This window comes from Tachysurus vachellii, chromosome 19 (assembly GCF_030014155.1).
Source record: "Tachysurus vachellii isolate PV-2020 chromosome 19, HZAU_Pvac_v1, whole genome shotgun sequence".
In the NCBI taxonomy this organism is placed as follows: Eukaryota; Metazoa; Chordata; class Actinopteri; order Siluriformes; family Bagridae; genus Tachysurus; species Tachysurus vachellii.
This window is the reverse complement of record NC_083478.1, coordinates 17,641,469-17,660,908: the sequence shown is the minus strand read 5'-3', so window position 1 is coordinate 17,660,908 and position 19,440 is coordinate 17,641,469. Positions and strand designations below refer to the sequence as shown.

The 19,440-nt window shown below is 41.2% G+C and overlaps 1 protein-coding gene across 2 annotated transcripts in view; it reads left to right on the top strand.

Moving 5' to 3' along the window:
• The window catches only part of hspg2 (heparan sulfate proteoglycan 2), a 111,202-nt gene that overhangs the window by 32,638 nt on the left and 59,124 nt on the right, over window positions 1-19,440 (top strand). The window contains exons 4-24 of one of the 2 annotated variants that reach the window (XM_060895024.1): window positions 8,197-8,306; window positions 8,496-8,554; window positions 8,725-8,885; window positions 10,331-10,369; window positions 10,818-10,946; window positions 11,928-12,110; window positions 12,723-12,842; window positions 12,955-13,086; window positions 13,797-13,941; window positions 15,189-15,340; window positions 15,534-15,674; window positions 15,786-15,952; window positions 16,060-16,239; window positions 16,367-16,563; window positions 16,716-16,863; window positions 17,041-17,168; window positions 17,547-17,633; window positions 17,734-17,798; window positions 17,920-17,981; window positions 18,090-18,230; window positions 18,533-18,706. In XM_060895024.1, coding sequence (XP_060751007.1) covers window positions 8,197-8,306; window positions 8,496-8,554; window positions 8,725-8,885; window positions 10,331-10,369; window positions 10,818-10,946; window positions 11,928-12,110; window positions 12,723-12,842; window positions 12,955-13,086; window positions 13,797-13,941; window positions 15,189-15,340; window positions 15,534-15,674; window positions 15,786-15,952; window positions 16,060-16,239; window positions 16,367-16,563; window positions 16,716-16,863; window positions 17,041-17,168; window positions 17,547-17,633; window positions 17,734-17,798; window positions 17,920-17,981; window positions 18,090-18,230; window positions 18,533-18,706 — 2,720 coding nt within the window. The remainder of the gene's footprint in view (window positions 1-8,196; window positions 8,307-8,495; window positions 8,555-8,724; window positions 8,886-10,330; window positions 10,370-10,817; window positions 10,947-11,927; window positions 12,111-12,722; window positions 12,843-12,954; window positions 13,087-13,796; window positions 13,942-15,188; window positions 15,341-15,533; window positions 15,675-15,785; window positions 15,953-16,059; window positions 16,240-16,366; window positions 16,564-16,715; window positions 16,864-17,040; window positions 17,169-17,546; window positions 17,634-17,733; window positions 17,799-17,919; window positions 17,982-18,089; window positions 18,231-18,532; window positions 18,707-19,440) is intronic. The other variant, XM_060895025.1, reaches the window with a different exon arrangement.

The following is a 19,440-nucleotide window of genomic DNA, read 5'->3' as shown; positions in this document are numbered from 1 at the left end:
AAGGTAGCCAGCGAACACAACTCTACCTAGTTACCTTGCTAACATTAGCTTTTAGCTTCTTGTCACCTAAATAAGGGCTCACTTGGGAAGTACATTTTGTACCAATGATCTGAAGAAAGCTGTAGCTAGTTGTACTATTACTGTTTGGCTTAATTGTAATGGTATAAAGCAGCTAACAAAAACAAACTGCTTTCAAATCCAAACCATCAATAAAACAGTAATGTTTAAATTCACAGGTCTCGTGATCAGTCATTATGATGTTTACCAGTTTTCAAACTAGGAAATCTTATTCTGGAGATTACAAAGAAGTAATCAAAGAAGCATACTTACAAATATATACATAAATGGTTATTATTTGAAATCACCAAAACAAACACTCCCCAACCCAAATGGGTCCCACCCCTGTTTTGATAGCTCCACCCAACACATACACCAGACAAGAATAACCCAAGTATAACCCAGACAAGTATTACGGCAGAACCTGTTGGGGCAGCTGACCGAGGGTAAATTTTTATCAATAAATGAACACAATAATACAAGTAATACTATGGTAATACAAATGTGTTTTTGTAGTACTGTGTGTTGTACCGTGAAAGGTTTATCTCCGTTTCACGCGGAAGACGTTCAGTTCTCTCCAGCGCTGGAAAGCTGATCCTATATTAACACGGTCCTACTTCTTGCCTTATCGTAAGCCTTTCTTCGCTTTCTTTCTTTGTTTTTATCCACCGTGTCAATGTTAAAACCGCTTTCTGCTAATGTCACACATGCGCACTGAACACTCTCTCCGCCCATATTGACGAGAGACACCCCTTTCTGCTCATTGGCTACACGTTAGTTTTGTTTTTGTTTTGTTTGGCGGCCCAACGTTTCTGAAGCATTTCTCAAACAACGGAGACCCCACCTTTAAGTAAAAACATTCTATTTGATATCTTTCTAAACCTAAATTGAATACAAAGTAGCTTAAAAAATAGAATGCTTGGTTATCTTAAGAGCTGAAAAAGAAGCCTTTATTAATTTGTCACGTGTACGTTACAGCACGGTGAAATGCTTTTCTTCATATGTCCTTGATATATATTTTGAGGCTCTTGCTCAGGGCTCCAACATTGGCAAAATAATGGAAGCGTCACAGTATTGAAATACTGCCCGGGAAGGTAGTTAGTTTGAATCCCAGGGCCACCATCTGTCACTCCTGGGCCCCCAAGCAGGTCCTTAACCTTCAATTGCTGAATAAATGAGATAAATGTAAAGGTAGTGTATTTTACTTTCATAGATACGAACTCCAACCATGAACTACTCCTCCATCTCTGCCCTTTTTTCTTAGAAAAAAATATTCTTAGAATGTCTTGTTTCTGTAAAGTAGGAGATATCTCCCAACTTATCTCTGATTCATCTTCTAGTACTTGTGATGTTCACAGGCTCCCATGCAGCCTTAGAGCATGAGGTCATCTCAGTACTTACAACCACAGAAATAAATGTTGCTATTCAGAGTGAGCAAAGAACCGCAGAGTTAGTTTGGGCTTCATTTTAGCTCCAAGCTGAGAAAAGCCACATCTGTAGACCTTGGGGTTGTTTTTATTGGTGTAATCTTATATCGGAGCAGATAGCGCAGACGATGATTTATTTAATACATTTACATTTAATACGATACATTTAATCATTGATGACTTTTTTTTTTATGCTCATCGGGGGAAAAAAGATTTGATGACACTCTGAAGATGCTTATGGAAGGTGTCTCCAGTATCAGTGTTTTGAACAACATAAGTTCTTTGTTATTAATTACAAAGGTGAGGAAAGAAAGACAAGCTGCTGAGGGAACTTCAGTTTATAGCTGTTCCAGAATAAGTGATATCGGGTACTAACTTGTTTTGTGCACATTCCACTAGGTAACTCTAAACAGATAAAAAGTTGCCAAATCATACTACCCTGTCATAGATTTTCAACTTTTGTCGAAAATTATTAAACGTTTTTGAATGACCACAACCTCTCTGAACATCCTAGACATTTCACACTGAACAAAACCGACACACACCATATGCTTGATGCCTCCCATGACAATTGCCTGATGGTGAACAGTTGTCAAAGCACTTGATGGAGATGCATAAGAGTCATTAAAGTCTTTCAAGAAGTACAAAGGCCATCCTTCTCTCCATTCCCCCTCTCCCTTTGTTTCTCAGTTGTGACGTTTGTTGTATTGTGAGAGTTGGGTGGTTGGGTAGTACAGAAGGAGCTAGTGCCTGGCAGCTACAGTTATTCTCATTCCCTCTTTCTTATGTTCTTGTTCTCATAAAGTTTCGGTCTGATAATACCCAGTGTATTGATCTCATTGCTTTAGGTTTTCAGTGAGAAGAAAGAGTTCCATAAGGTCCCTGTCTAGTGCTTTAGTCAGCGATCAAAATGTCTCCCATTGTCTGAACAGAGTTCATGTCTCACACACGGCTGTCCAAACAATCCTCCTCATGAACTTCGGCTGTTCAAAGACCCAGATATTGCCACTCGCTGTAAAGACAGCAGCTCCACTGTTGTATTTTCCTATTGCAAAATAGGAACCATTGTCCCACTGTCTATTTCTAGTCATTAATGGAGGTAGCTCGGGTTAAAATGGTATCGTCTTGTCCTTACAACTTGTAACACATCATTAAGATTTAATCTTTATCTTGATCTTGTGAATTATGGTAGAAAATATTACCCAGTGCTCCGTTGTGCTTTGTGAAGAAAATCTAGGAGTGTCGGTCATCAGAAAAAATATTTTTAGGAGTTTACAGAATTATTTACGGCTTTACTTCCGGCAGCCAGTCCCAACAAACGGCGCTCTTTGTTGAGAGAAAAAAAAAAAAAAGAGGCCAGAGCATGAAACAGAGATAACGAGAAATTTTAAAAGATCCAAGTCTCTCTTGCTTCCTTATCTCTAAAGTAGTCGGGAAAGCATGCTTTGTTGGTCTGCCCGATAGTGCAGGAAAGCTTTGTAGGTTGGAAAATCAGTCAATGCCAATTTTGAATTCTGTCCTTTTTTTTGGTAATTTGTTTGAGGATATAGATCTCACAGAAGAACTGCTTTGAAGATAATCGCCTCAAATTAGAGCAGGTTATCATGGAAGCTGACTGGCTGGGCTGGGTGTGTGTGTGTGGGGGGGGTGTCATTGTCAAAACGATCTTTAATTAAGAAAAAAAATGCAGCATTTTGTAAATAGTTGTAGAGAAACTTCAATGTATAAACCTCGCCTTCTTAATGACTTCCTATAGTGGCTTCATTGCTAACACTGGGGACTCCTTCCACTTTGTTTTAAAATTGAGGTTTTGTCTTTCCGTGTGAATACGTTAGCATTAAGCTATAAGCTAGCGTCTTCCAAAACAGTGACAAAATTCCTGAACAAAATTAGAACGTTTATGCATTCAAAATTGACACTCATTCTACCACTAATACAGATCGTGTCCTGATGACATCATTTTACGCTGCAGCTTTTCATCAGATTTTCCAACCTATCAAATGCTCTCTCGCAGAAAAGACCCACCTCCAACTTTTAAAACAATTACCTTGCTAAAGTCCGCAAAGCAAGAAAATTCGTACGGGATGTAAATGTGTCGGTTTTTAGTTGCGAGTTGGTGTTTTGGAATTAATTTCCCATCTGTATGTTGTTTGAAGAAGGAATTATTTGTGACAGGTTTTTCCCCTTGATTCCCAGAGGAGGTTGAGAAAAATCCTTTGTAAGTGAACCCAACATCGTTATTGCTTAGGCTTGCGTCCATGGTACTAACCGTCAAGTACGGTTTGTGAGGTAATCTAAACCCTGCCCTGATTTCCTGTTTCAGTGGAAATTACATCAGCATGTCGAATAACTACGATGTTTCAAGCCTTTTCACAGGGACTTAATTATTAGGCTTAGGTTATGTAGAGCTGCTCATATAGAAACAATTTTATTTACATTAGTTATATTTTCCTTTCAGTGTGTTCATTGCTGCGTCAGCAAACTGATGGAACAGAATTTTTCCTAAGGGCTGAGAACCGTTTAGCCCAATTATCACAGTGACGAGAAGATTACTATGGGAATTTTTTTGGAAAACAGGAAGCTGTCACACTAAAGCTGCCTGTTATGAGGGTGGATCTCATGAGGGTGGGAGACACGATGTGAGAAGCAGAGGCTTGTTCCATACACAGAACTAAAGGATATCCTGCTGCCTGCAGTGACCCAGCAAGAGAACCTCTGAGACAGATGACTGCACATTTCTTTCCCTCTCAGGCTGACGTGTCGCCATCGACCCCATCCGCCATCTGCGTCTCTTCAGCTTAACTCTAAGCCGAACGTGACCGCTGGCCTGTTGACAATGCACCACAGAACCAGAGGAATGTGACTTTATACTGGGCCTCTAAGTCCGTTTCTAAAAGCCATTCCCCATCAGTTCCAGATGTGGTGGCGGATGAAGATGTAGAAAGTAAAGCAAGTCCATATTTGTGTTGCATTCTTTTTGCACCTGTTTTAAACAGCAAAACTATAAAAGAATCCTGTATACACTTCATGCCTGCCATCCTCTTGCTTGTGTCCCTTTGTGAATCTTGTCCACTCGTCCATTCTAACTATTTGACCAAAATATTTCAAGCTTCATGTTGAACTGATCATCAAGCACTTGTGCCCCCATTACGGAAGCACCATCACCAGATGGAGATCCGACACCTCAGAAACGGGGCTTGTCTATATACGTTCTCTTTCGCACCGTTCTGTCTACAGTTTGGTATTTTTAATGGTATCTGAACACTTTTAGTGGTGTTTTATTTATTTATCCTTACTGCAAATTCTTGAATTAGGGTTTTGCCATAAACAACAGAAAAAAAAAATCCTTTAGGATTGGATTGTTGTGTTCAACACAGTAATTAAGGCCCAAATGTTGGTTTGCAAAAAATGGCTCCAAGGCCACCCATAAGACTCCTAGCTTTCAACAAACCTTTGCTCATATGCAAATATTACCTTATCCATCATTTGCACTTAGAGTAGTATGTAGTATATTTGGCTTTAAACGCCAAGTGGGCGTGGCCTAAAGGTTTATTAGTGATATGAAGGTATTTGCTATTTCCAAGCTTAGAATTTGACTTTAGTAGTACTTTAGAAAAAAATAAACATATGCCAGGAAGCTTTTAAGTGACCAGCGCCATGTGATGAAAAGGAAAAGCTGTTTATAGTACATTACTGTGCATCAATAGTATGTCAGAGGAAAACTGAAGTCATCAACTCTCTCTCTCTCTTTTTTTTTTTTCTCTTACCCATTTTAAATTATTGCAAACTGTGAAGGCTGTGCATCGAGAGACAGAGGAGGTCTCTGAAGGTTGAGTTGAAAGTTGCATGCTGGAAAAGGCTTGAGGCAGCCGTGCTCCTGAATCGGTCCTTTGTCTGGCACACAGGCCTCCATGTGTTCCACTGAGATCTTGGTCCATAAAGCCCCCACAGTTCGACTATGCTGCTCTAACACCCAAAACATTTGAGAATCAAAAGTTTGGAATGCTTTTTTTTCCCACGTTTTTACCCCAGTCCCCACTCTTGGCATCCAAGACCACTCGACTGGGGATTTCCCACATGGAAAATGTTAGCAGTGTAGGGCTGGTGAATGAGAGGAAAGGATATCGAATGGAGTGATGATTTAAGCAGCGGCTGGGCTTCTGTTTGAGCCGCGTCCATAGCAGAGATTAGTGCCTTTGGAGGGTGCTTATATTTTTTGTAGTGTTGTCACAGCAGGGATTGATTAGACCTCGTTCGCGTTCTCTGCTTGTACCTTCATTGTTTTGATTAATTGTTTAATTTTTGTGTAGATTTACAATGGCGTTGCAGAAATACCAGCTGCCCTTGGACTGCAGGGTGTGGAACGTGGCCATCGTGTGCCAGTGTGGGATGGAATTTCAGTTCTGTTAACAATAGACATTGTTATAAAGCAGCTGTAGAAAAATACAGATGTAGACTTAGTTCCTATAAGGAGATGGCCGGCAGAGACAGTAGCAAGGAAAAACATTGAGACAATAAAACCTGGAGAGGATCCAGGCTCTAAAGGAAACTCAACGTCTTCTGGATAACGGGATAGAGGGATTCGAAATCATTGCAGTATACAATTAAGAATAGTCAAGCAGTATTAAGTGAGAAAGGATGGTATTTTGGATATTTTTGGTTAAAGGTACTTATACATTGTTTGTGGTTCTTTAGATGGTTGAGAACATGGAGCACATGACTGTACTAAAAACACAGTTTGAAATAATCTGAGCATGGAGGTCTTGGTACACTTTCATCCAAACTCTTATGCAATTCAATTAAGGTGACGGAAACAATGTGAATTTGAATCAACCACGTGGCAGGAAGTGAATCAAACATACCAATTTTGGTTGCTAGTCCAAGCTGCTGTGCCAACATTTATCCTGTTTCGATTCATTTAATTAAAATCATCCGAAAACATCTATTTTGCTTTTATAGGTTGTTCAGCTCTTATAGGTGCTAAGAACAGTAATGCCCCTTTTCCACCGAGGCAGTTTGAGTGCTGGTTCGGAGCCTAATTTAGAACCAGTTCTTTCTTTTTCGACCGCCAAAGCACCGGCTCTGAACCAGGAAAAGTGGTTCTTAAGTAGCACCAAAACGTTGCTGGTCTAGACTTAAGAACCGCTTGTGTCAGGGGCTGTGGGCGGGGCTACTGTTAGCACATTTGTTAATGTAACTTAAGTATACTAATGTTTAATACACTTTTACTTTACCGCAATATGATACATTATCAGCACACATGATAGTAGGTAGCTACATGCTAACGCTAACTTTTTACTGTGTTAATGATAAAATAACGTTATGTACTTTCTCGAATTCAAACTCCGTTTATACAGATTATACGGAGCTGCACGTACACGTCGGATTCACCAGGTTTGGATGCTAATGTAGGTTCAAAAAGCCATGAGCAGTAACAGTAAAGCAACATCCGCCATTGTTGATGATGTGTTTGCCGCTGCTGCACTAAAGTTGCTGGGACACGTGACACGTATACGGTGACGTCAGACTCGGCTCTGTGTGACGGCTCTCTAGCCGGTGGAAAGGCAAACCGGTTCTTAGAAGGTTCGCCAGTGGAACCAACTTTGAACCAGCACCAGTGCTAGCTCTGAACCAGCACCCGGTTCTTTTTGGTGGAAAAGGGGCACAAGAGTCCAGGATTAAGCATAAAACACTTGATAAAACACTTTTTTTTCACTTGACCATAAACCATTTTGGACGTAGAAATCTTTAGGTTATCCATATGGAGACATCCTTCTGCAGAAGGTGATGCAGAAAGCTTCAAGCTCTAAGAAATATTTAAAGAAACTGAGCAGTGTTTGGAAATCTGTTCCGTCTAATAATCCCACAAGTCCCAGGCATAATTTACTATGAAATTGTGTGAGCAATGCAACTGATCATCTGTTGACCAAGTAGTGTTTGTTTATTTGTTTATCAGCAAACACACGGTACACCCTGGAACTTTAGCGATATTCAGAGCGAGACATCATGCACATCCGCACAATGAAATACCCCAGAAGATTAGACACAAAATACGACTCTCAAAGACAACCATGAGAAGTAACAGTAAGCTGTAGGAAATAACACAAATATTGACTTGCTCGCTTAACCTGGAGCGTCAGTCTGAAACCAGACTTGAGTCATACCCACCCAAAAGAGAGCTGCTGGTGTGTGAGTGAGAATAGACAATGGAAGCCTGCAGCTATTTACAGATCAACTGCTTGCTCAGTCTGTAGAGATAATCTGTGATAACCTGCACGGTTTCTCCCGGTTTAGATCTGGGACAAGTTACTGCAAGTACTACAATTACTATATATCCATTTAAGGATGTATAGTATGGATGTAGATGATATCTGATAAAGTTTTATATTTACTTTTTTTTTTTTTTTTGGTGTACAATTTGAGCTTAATTGTTTGTGGCTTGGTGTAAAAATGTAAATTATGAAGTGTATAAATTGGTCTAGGTGTTAAAATGTAACTTGCTTGCGTTTGGCTTGTAAAAAAAAAAAAATTAGGTTTGTTGTAAAACCTGAGCTTGCTTGGTGTAAAAAAAAACATTTATTTGTCTTTGTCTTGGTGTAAAATTTGAGTCTATGTACTTTTGACTTTTATATTTCTCCTAAAAATAGATCTTATCTTGAAAAATCCTGCTCCATTTAACATTTTCTTCTTTCTTATTGTCCTTTACTCGCAGTTTACTATCGTGCTCTGGTCAACTTCACGGACTCTTTCACATACGGGCCTGAGCTTGACGACATCGAATCCGCCACCTTCCAAGAAATCTCTGCTGCCATTGTTGACACAGTGTGTATTACAAACGATCTGGTTTTTAAAAACGAACCTTATCCTACATGCCATATATATATCTATCTCAGTGTGTTTAAAGAGTAGAACTGGGTTAATGTTAAACTCAGAAATGCACGGGTATACAATCAGACTTGACGTAGGCAGCTGCATGGGTGTGCTTGTAATTAATGTTTGTCTATCCCACAGCTTGAATCTGAGTACTTCAGGATACCAGGAACCCAGATGGTCAATGTGGTGCTCATCAAGTAATGACTGCTTTCTGTACTGAAACTATTATTTAAAAAAAAAAAATAACATTAAAGAAGCAAGAAATATTTGTAGCCATGCTGTTATAGGAAAATAATCAATTTCATTCAAATGATTCACCAACTCTTCTTTTCCGAGAGCTCGTCTTAACGTTTTGTTTTGTTTGAAGGCAAATCGGTAAGGACGTGTTCGTGGAACTGGACGTGGGTTCTGAGGACAACTCGAACGAATCCCAGATCCGAGGTGTGCTTTTCTCGGTGGTCAGCGATGGATCCATTGCATCCTACGTGACCTCCGTCAGGGGCTTCGAGTTTAGACGCCTGGGAGAACGTAAGATCCCTGAGTATTGTAATGTTAATGCATTTATACGGCTTTGACGTTTAGTGTACTGGGGTTGCAGGACTACAAATAAAAAGTAGCCGTCTAGACTCGTAGCTTAAAGATGGAAGGAGGTTATGATGCCTGCAGCAGCGTCTGGAAATAATATAACGCTTTGTTCGTGTCGTTGCGATCTGACCGCGACACGAAATGGATTCGACAGTGCGTTTTATTTGAAATATGTTAGGAGAATAGAAATAACCGTTAACAGTCTAGAAAAGCAAAAGAATGTCGCCTCATTCAGCTGAGTGTAGAATTGGCTGAATTGGTCCTGATATGTTTTCTTTAATATCTGCCTCGACAAATCCCACAGCAGCGACTCATGAATTGAACTCGAGTCGTTTCCATTGGTGTAGCGCTTTTTGTCACATTGTCACAAAGCAGCTTTAATTCATCAGGTTATTTAGCGAAAGTTTATTCCTAACGCACAAGCCAGAGGTGACGATGATGAGGAAAAATCTCCCTGAGATATTAAAGGTGGGGTCTCCGTTGTTTGAAAGCCAATGTTGACATTTGGAATCACTAAAACAAACACGCCCCTAACCCAAATGGGTCCCACCCCTGTTTTGATAGCTCCACCCACACATACATACGCAACCCAGGCAACTAATGGAAAGAACTAATGTTTTGTTTGGCGCCCCAACGCAGTTTTCTGAAGCATTTCTCAAACCACATGTCCAGGATGCGTGGATTGCGTATGGTCATATGACCGATCATTAAACTTGAATACCGGTGCGCTAGGGTTAATACGGTAGTTCACGTTGACCAAAACAGACAAGAAAACGCGTTTTGGAAAAAACATTTTCGGCAATCACAGACATTCGCATTCGGACGGGATTAGATTTCTCAGAGGAGCGCCGATTTTGCTGAAAAACAGTAGGTAATTTGCGCTGGAATTTTTACACAGGTCGTGTGAGAAAAAGACAGACATGGCAGATTCGGACTGGATTAAAATCACAAAGTACGTCTGTGAAACTAAAATTTCTCTAACGACCCCCTGTAAAACTAGTCCCGTCCGAATAGGGCTTTTAAGAAGAAGCTTTTAAGAGGAACCAGGAACCCATATGTCATGATCTTGATAGTAAGAAATAATTTCCCTTCTGTCACTGTGTACTATATGGGGTGAGAAATCGATGGATAAAGGATGGAACTGATTGGTGGAACCAGGATATATCAGGCAGGTCCAGAGACTAGACGGATTACCAGATTATTGGTCTATGCAACCCCTAGCATGCCTAGAGGTTTTTTCACACTTCATTCAACAGTTTGATCATTATATCGTGACATACATAAGGTTTGTTGCTGCTTGTAGCCTTCTAGGCTGTTTATTACCTTCCAGTATTTGTCAAGTCAACCAAACTGCGATGATAAAGATGATTTTTATGTCTGGTTTGTAGCTGATACGACCGTCCATGTGGAACCTCTAGCTTCTCCAGGTTTGTGGTGTGCCATGCCTGCTGCACGGCGTCTGTAGAGTGCGGCCGTTTTCACTCGTGAGAAACCTACCAGCAAGGAACGGACCTTCTCATGCATGGACGTGCATGACACACATAGCAGACGAGAAGAATGAGACGCTTTGCATGCACGGCTGTACAGCGTGTGACAGTAGATCGTACACTGTGACGTTGTATGTTGTTTCTTCAGCGCAAAGATTCGAGCTCTCATGCGGTGACATGCTTGATAAAATATCTAAACAGGAACTGCATGTGGTTTGAGCACAGGTTCTTCGAATGAGAAGAGAAAGAACGCTAGAAGTGAATGCGCCGTTAGTGCGAAGAGAGAATCTGTAGTCGTTTAATATCGGTGTGTTTGCATGAGGATGAATTCAAACCGTATCCCGAGTCTGGTTTATTTTCTCTCACTGATTGTCGCTCTTTTTGTTAGTGAAGCCCAGTCCACCTGTGCCCTGTTCCAGCGACGAGTTCAGCTGTAGAACCGGAGTGTGTATCCCTCTGAGTTTTGTCTGTGACAACAGACCCGACTGTCTGGACATGAGCGATGAGATTAATTGCAGTAAGTATAAGCGTTCAAATTTGTTCTTATTTGTTCAACGTTCTTATTATTTTCATTCTTCTTCTTCTACTTCTTCTTCTTCTTCTTCTTCCTCTTCCTCTTCCTCTTTATCTATTTCTTCTTTTTCTTCTTCATCTATTTTTTTCTTCTTCTTTTTCTTCTATTCCTTCTTCCTCTTTCTCTTTATCTATTTCTTCTTCCTCTTTATCTATTTCTTCTTCTTCTTCCTCTTCTTCTTCTTCTTCTTCTTCCTCTTCTTCCTCTTTATCTATTTCTTCTTCCTCTTCTTCTTCTTCTTCTTCTTCCTCTTCTTCCTCTTTATCTATTTCTTCTTCTTCTTCTTCCTCTTCTTCTTCTTCCTCTTCTTCTTCTTCCTCTTCTTCCTCTTTATCTATTTCTTCTTTTTCTTCTTCATCTATTTTTTTCTTCTTCTTTTTCTTCTATTCCTTCTTCCTCTTTCTCTTTATCTATTTCTTCTTCCTCTTTATCTATTTCTTCTTCTTCTTTATCTATTTCTTCTTCTTCTTCTTCTTCTTCCTCTTCTTCTTCTTCTTCTTCTTCTTCTTCTTCCTCTTCTTCCTCTTTATCTATTTCTTCTTCTTCTTCCTCTTCCTCCTCTTTATCTATTTCTTCTTCTTCTTCTTCTTCTTCTTCTTCCTCTTTTTTCTCTATAGCTGCTATTTATTTATTTATTTTATATTTTGTCTATGTATCTTTTCTTCATTCTCTATAGCTTCTATTTTATTTATTTATTTATTTATTTTATCTTCTCCTTTATTTATCTTATCTTTATTTATTTATCTTTTATTTTTATCCAATTCCACTCTATTTTTATAAGGCGGCCAGTTATAAAAAGCATTCCGTCGCACGTCTATTGGTGCACGATCGTGTACGCGACTAAAGAAATTAAAATTTGAACATTTTGAAGTGAAATGTGGTTCATTAACGAATTAAAGATGTCCTCCATGCCATTTCTGATAGCTGTTCCTGCTACTCCTCCACCCATTCCAATACCACGCACCACGGCAGAGATCAAAACCCCCCCGCGTCCCGGGCCGTGCCGCGCCGATCAGTTTACCTGTCAGAACGGACAGTGCGTCTCCCAAGACTACGTGTGTGATGGAGACCCCGACTGCAGCGACGGAAGTGATGAGCAGAAGTGCGGTAAGAGTTTGATTAAAGCGTGGAAAGAACAGCTGTACGCTTGAGGTTAGATTTTAACATAGCGCCATTACTTACTATGAGAATGGAAGGTTTTCACAGGTATAGTAACAGAGATGGGGGACTCGAGTCATATGACTTGTCTCGAGTCAGACGCAAATTTGAGACTTGCTTGACAAATATTAAAAAAGATTCGACTTGACTTTGACTTGACATTCATGACTTGAGACTTGACTCGGACTTGAGTTAAATGATCAGAGATGGGGAAATCAACTTGACTCGAGTCAGACTTAAGTCACATATTTGAGACTTGAGACTTTCCTGACAAATATTAAAAAAGACTTGACTTGACTTTGACTTTGAAATTCATGACTTGAGACTTGACTCGGAATTGAGTTAAATGACTCAGAGATGGGGAAATCAACTTGACTCGAGTCAGACTTAAGTCACATACAGTATTTGAGACTTGCTTGACAGATATTAAAAAAAGACTCGACTTTGACTTGACATTCATGACTTGAGACTTACTTGTGACTTGCACATGTGTGACTTACTCCCACCTCTGGATAGTAACGACAAGTGTGTGTGTGTGTGTGTGTGTGTGTGTGTGTTTAGGAACTCCTTCACCCTGCGAACCCAACGAGTTTAAGTGCCGTAACGGGCGCTGCGCTCTCAAACTGTGGCGCTGCGACGGAGATAACGATTGCCATGACAACTCTGACGAGATCGACTGTCGTAAGTTGCGCCGCTTTTTTTTATCACAGTCCCTTAATCTACTTCCTTATATGGTCCTTTAATGTACGACCCCCTTTTTTTAAGACCTAATGAACGTTCTGTGTGTCTGTAGCTGCTAAAAAGCCTGGGGATGTGTGCGCTCCGGAGCAGTTCAGGTGTCTGAGTGACCAGACCTGCATTCCTGCCAGCTACCAGTGTGACGAGGAGCCTGACTGTCCTGACCGCTCTGATGAGTACGCCTGTGGTAAGGCATTCTTTACTTCTTACAACGTCCACTCGGTAGCCATCACCGACCACAATGGCTTTTCTCTCTTTATTTCTTCTTCTTCTCTTCATTTCGTATTTCTCTCTGTCTTTCTCTAGACCTGTTAATGTCTTTATACATTCAAAGGTTTTAATTTTTTTTTTTTTCTTCTAAAATTAAGTTTGAAAAATATCTTCAGATACAATGCGATATATTAACTGAAGTATTTTTTTTTTCTTTAGGGAATTTAGTACCATTTTTGTGAATGTAATTAAATTTGAACATTTTTTGACATTTTTGAATGTAACTTTTTTTTTTTTTGTTCATCCAGTTTGATTTTTCAATTATTATTATTATTTTTTTTTTTTACGCATTGGCTGAATTGCCTTAAATGTGCAATACGGGGGTTAAAGACATGTTTAGTCTGAAGTCTGATTATTGTGAGAAATCTGAAAAATGAATGTTTACAATAAACCTTTACACTTTAAAATCCTTTAAACCTTAAAATAACTGAAATGTTTGAACTGAAACACATTTGTGATCAATATATTATATATTATTTATATCAGTAAATGTCACTAAATGAGCCACATACATCACAGTCCCACATCACTGATTTGGGAGAAGCATGTTGTCCGTGGTGTTGAGTTTCCTCATGCGTACAGGAGGCTGAGTGCTAATGAGAGTGTCCCTTATTTCTATCGGTTTAGCTGCTCCAGTTGTGACCAGTCCACCAGAACAGTCCATTACAGCATCACGAGGTCAGACAGTGACCTTTACCTGCACCGCTATGGGCATGCCCATTCCTATCATTACCTGGAGGCTTAACTGGGGGCACATTCCATCAAGTAACAGGTACGACTCCTTCCTGCTTCAGCCAATTTGATCCACTGGATTTTGATTGGTTGAATAGTTTTTCATTGATCATCTTCTGTCTGTCTGTCTGTCTGTCTGTCATTCTTTTATTATTTCTGCCTGTCTTTCTTTCTTTCATTCATTAATTCTTTCTCTTATTCTTTCCTGTCTGTCTGTTTCTGTGTTTCCTTTTAATTTCAAATTCAAGTTTATTTGTATAGCGTTTTTTACAAATGACAATGTCTCAAAGCAGCTTTACAGAACATAAACATAGAACAAAAGGTTAATATAAAGATTAATAGAATAAATTGGGGGTTAAGGCAGCTTTGGTGGACCTGGGACTCGAACCCATGACCTTCTGATCAGTAGCCTAACCACCCACTAGGCTACCATATACAGACACACACACACACACACACACACACACACACACACACACACACACACACTCACACACTCACACACTCACACACTCACACACTCACACTCACACACACACTCACACACTCACACACTCACACACTCACACACTCTCACACACTCACACACTCACACACTCACACACTCACACACTCACACACTCACACACACTCACACACTCACACACACTCACACACTCACACACTCACACACACTCACACACTCACACACTCACACACACACACACACACACTCACACACACACTCACACACTCCTTTCCTGTCTGTCTGTTTTTCTTTACTTTCTTGCCTGTCTGTCTTTCTTGTCTGTTTCTGACTGTCTGTCTTTTTCTTTTGTTCTTTCTGACTTTATCTGTCTGTCTGTCTTTCTTTCTTTCTCAAAACAAAATGGAGAGAATAATTGGTTGCTTTATACTCAGGCTTGTGGGTAATTAGAAGCAGACCGGAGGATATTTTAGGACTCTAAAATTGTCGTTTGGTCAGCGGTGTCATCCTGCCAGAGACAATGCTCTATAGCTTCTGCTGTATAATGATCATCTATTAACACTCTCGGTTCCTCATTCTTTCCAACATCTTTGTGTTGGGATCTTAAAATGTCAGCAGTGGTCATCTGAAACCCAATGGAAAATAGCCGCCATTGTTTGTTCTGTTTTATTGGATTTTAACATGCCTTTAACATCAGAAAGTTCAGATTGGAGAAAATGGGCCAAGTTATTAAATCTGACCTAAAATGCCATTCTCTCTCTCTCGCTCTCTCTCTCTCTCTCGCTCGCGCTCTCTTTTTATCTCTCTCTGTGTGTCTCTAGGATTACGATGACCAGCGAGAACGGCCATGGGACACTGACAGTCCGTGATGTGAAGGAAGGAGACCAGGGCGCGTACACGTGTGAAGCCATAAATGCTAAAGGCTTGGTGTTCGCCATTCCAGATGGAGTGTTAACCCTGTCTCGAGTCCCCAGTAAGCTTTAGCTCAGGCCAACACTTACGATGACTAATTACTTAAGTAACAGGTCTAAAAAAAAATGGTCAAATCCCAGTAAAAAGTGTTCAATGTTTGACAAACCTACTGCAGTAATAGGTTTCTTTAAGCGAGAAAGAGGATATTATTCATTATGTCGATCAAATGTCCGTGTCTCTGTGTTTCCTCTCAGGTAACTGTCCCGAAGGACACTTTAACGTCGGCGGTCGCTGCGTGCCCTGCTTCTGCGCCGGCATCACCAAGAACTGCCAAAGCACCGGACGCTACCGCAGTCAGATCTCACTTCGCTTCACAGAGGAGGAAAACTTTAAAGGTAGCAGATAACATGGTGTTGGATAGGATCGTGTTAACGCACCTGTATCCTTCTGTCCCACTTCTTTTTCCTTTTTTATCTCCTTATATCCTCTTCATCCTCACCTTTCAGGAGCCAACGTGTCGTTCCCGTCTCGGCCAGGCACTCCTCCGCCCCTGTCCTCCACTCAGATGATAGTGAATCCAGATGTGGGGGAGTTCCAGCTGGTGGATTTGTCTCGCCGTTTCTTGGACCTGGAATCCTACTGGACTCTTCCACGCCAGTTCCTGGGCAGCAAGGTCCGTCCACACTTCTACAGAAAAACATAGCGACGTTAGATCAATTCAACTCAATTAGAATTTTCTTAACTGATTTAATCAATGACGATGAGAGATGTGTGTGGCAGGTGGACTCTTACGGAGGATATTTGAGATATCAGGTGAGCTACTTGCTGCAGAGGGACGGCTCCGAGCCAGTGGACAAGCCTGACGTGGTGCTGAGGGGTAACGGCAACAGACTACTTTACCGCCGCGGCTCCCCCACAATCCCCAATGTTAAAAATCAGAGAGAGATCAAATTCACTGAGGTCAGTCACCAGGCACAGATGCTGCTAAATGGAAATGTAGTGAGGTTTTACATATTTGTGTAGTTGTGTAATACAACAGAGCACCTCAGATTAGATTCTGACAAATTGTCGATGTTTGTTATTTCAGGAAAACTGGCAACACTCGTCTGGGCAACCGGTGAGTCGCACGGATCTCCTGATGACCCTGGCTAACCTGGAAAGCATCAGCATCCGCACCATCTACAACAACCGCATGGCCAGCGTGGGTCTGAGTGACATCGTCATGGATACCACCACCGCAGCGTTCAGCCTAGATGGCCAGCCTAGAGATGTGGAGGAGTGCAGGTAACTCTCTCACACACACACACACAGGCTCTTCTTACTATCTGTCATTACCGTCAATGTGTTTATGCGTGATCCTAAATCTAACCCTAACCTTAACTTCAGTAACTTTAAAATAAACGTTTTGGCTCTTAAAAAACGCACGTCTTTCATAGGTGTCCGCCGGGTTACTCCGGCCTGTCCTGTGAGTCATGTACTTCCGGGTTTGAGCGGGTACCTGGGAGTCCTTACCTGGGCACATGTGCTGGCTGTAATTGCCACAACCACGCCAGTGCCTGTGACCCTGTCAGTGGACACTGCCTGGTAAATCACACCTTTACATCTGGTTTTTATTGGAACCTGCTTTTGTTTTTCATAATCAGGGCTTTTTATTTAAAAAAAAACTTTTTCTCTCTTTCTCACTCTCTCTCTCTCTTTCGCTCTCTTTCTCTCTCTATCACTCACTCTCTCTCTCTCTCTTTATTTCTTTCTCTCTCTCAGAGTTGTCAGCACAATACAGAGGGTCCACAGTGTGATAAATGCCGGCCCGGCTACTTCGGTGATCCCAGTCGGGGTCGACCGGATGACTGTAAGCCTTGTCCTTGTCCTTACACAGAGACTTCTCGCAGGTTAGAGCTTCCTATCACACTCCACCAACTCACACTCACATACTCACATACACACGCACACACACACACATACATACACGCACGCACACACTCACATACACACACTCACATACACACACACTCACATACACACACACTCACATACACACACACTCACATACACACACATACACGCACACACTCACACTCTCTCACACACTCACACACACTCACATACAGTACACACACTCGCATACACACACACTCACACACACTCACACACACACACTCACATACACACACACTCTCACACACACACTCACACACACACACATTCACTCACACTTAATCTCCTGAATATTTAGAGTATAAAAGTTCCGGCGCCGTCTCTGTTTTCAGGTTTTCAGACACTTGCTTCCTGGATGTGGACAGTCAGGCCACATGCGACGCTTGCGCACCCGGCTACACGGGACGCCGCTGTGAGAAGTGAGGAATTTACGCTTTTCCAGCTGCTCTTTTATCCTCACTTTAATGAGGTTCATTTGATGAAGAAGGCTGATGTTTTTGTTGTTGTTGTTGTTCATAGGTGTGCATCCGGATATGTTGGAAATCCTCTTCAGCCCAGTGGCAAATGCATTCCATACAGCGAAGGTACAGCATGATGTTACTTTCTTAGGAAACCTTTTTGGTTTACTGATCCTGAGTTTCTCGCTCATATATATATTTATATCAAACATTTCATGACCAGGGCTGCGTCTTAACCCTTTTTCAGATTATACACGATGTGACAACAAAGGAACGATCAGTTCCAGCAGCAGACCATGCAACTGCAAGGTAATCTTTTTAATTGATGGATTTTTTTTTTTTTTTAATCTCAGCCTGTGTTCACCTTGTTTGCAATGACTTTTGTTTGACTTTCGTCTGCAATGTTTTGCCTCGCAGGCCAATGTGGCTGGAGCTTTGTGCGACGAGTGCAAGCCAGGAACATTCCATCTTTCTGCTGGAAATCCAGAAGGCTGTTTGCAGTGTTTCTGCATGGGAGTGACCAAGGAATGTGCCAGCTCTACCTGGACCAGAGATCAGGTAACGAGCTTAAACCTGACACACTGTAACTAGGGTGTTCATGTTTTAAGCGTTTTCTAGCAGGATTATTGGTGTTCGAGAACTTACTAGCATCCAAATCTATGTCTGTGTAAGATTTTAATGGAATCTCCTTAAGGTTCTACCTTAAATTGTTGTTGTTCTTGTTTCGGTTTCTCTCTATTCGGGGTCGCCACAGCGGATCACTTGGCCTGCGTATTAGATTTGCCGCAGGTTTTACACCGCATGCCCTTCCAGACCCTCCCGAGTCTCATGTCAGTGAGCTTTTCTGGTTGTATCTATAGGTAAGAGGTGGCGTCAACGGGCAGCTGTTTTCTCTCCTCAACGAAGGCAGCACTCGCACCATCACAGAGGATATAACCCAAAGGGGCGGCTCTGAGATCGTCTATCGCTTGTTCGCCAACATCCCCAACGACATCTACTACTGGGTGCTGCCCGAGAGCTTCCGGGGAGACAAGGTGCAAAGCTGTGTATTATTTTATAATATCCAGAACTGTTTTATTCCTTAGAAATTCACAGCAATCTGCTAACATAAAAAAATATGTGTTCCTGTTCACACTCGTGTTCTAGCTTTTTTTTTCCCCGTTCTCTTAAAGAATAAAAGACAAAATACACAGAGTGTCACCATAGCGACAATTAGGCCATCCTTAAAAATATGCTTGTTTGCCGTAACCTGACCGACCCTGTCAATTTAGGACCGACTCAATTATTTTTTTTTTTTTTTTTGCTTTAAGTCCGACCGACTTTCCGGTTGTAAATTTGTGTTAAGACCGACCAATTTTTTTTTACTCTTCAAACAACTAATACAAAAGCAATAAAATAATATTAATTATATTTTAGTAAGTATTGTAAATATATAAATTGCCCAGGCCTACATACAAACAAAGGCTACGTTCTTTCTTTTAAATAAAAATCCGTGACGTCATCTATGTTTACACTATCGTTTAACGGATGTCACACTACGGCCTGTGTGTTTGTGTCGTCTCATCCTCTCATTCACTGTCAGAGTCAACGTGTTCACGCTTGGTAACGATGGCTGCGGCTGCAGTAAACAAAATGTTCGCGGTCACCGTTCAGACAAATTTGTTTGTGGTCTATATAGCCTGCGTCAAAATGAGGTTTGCAATGATGCGCCCGAAGGCACGGGTTGAAAACCCAGTCAGTGACGTCACGATATGCTAATTTGTTTAAA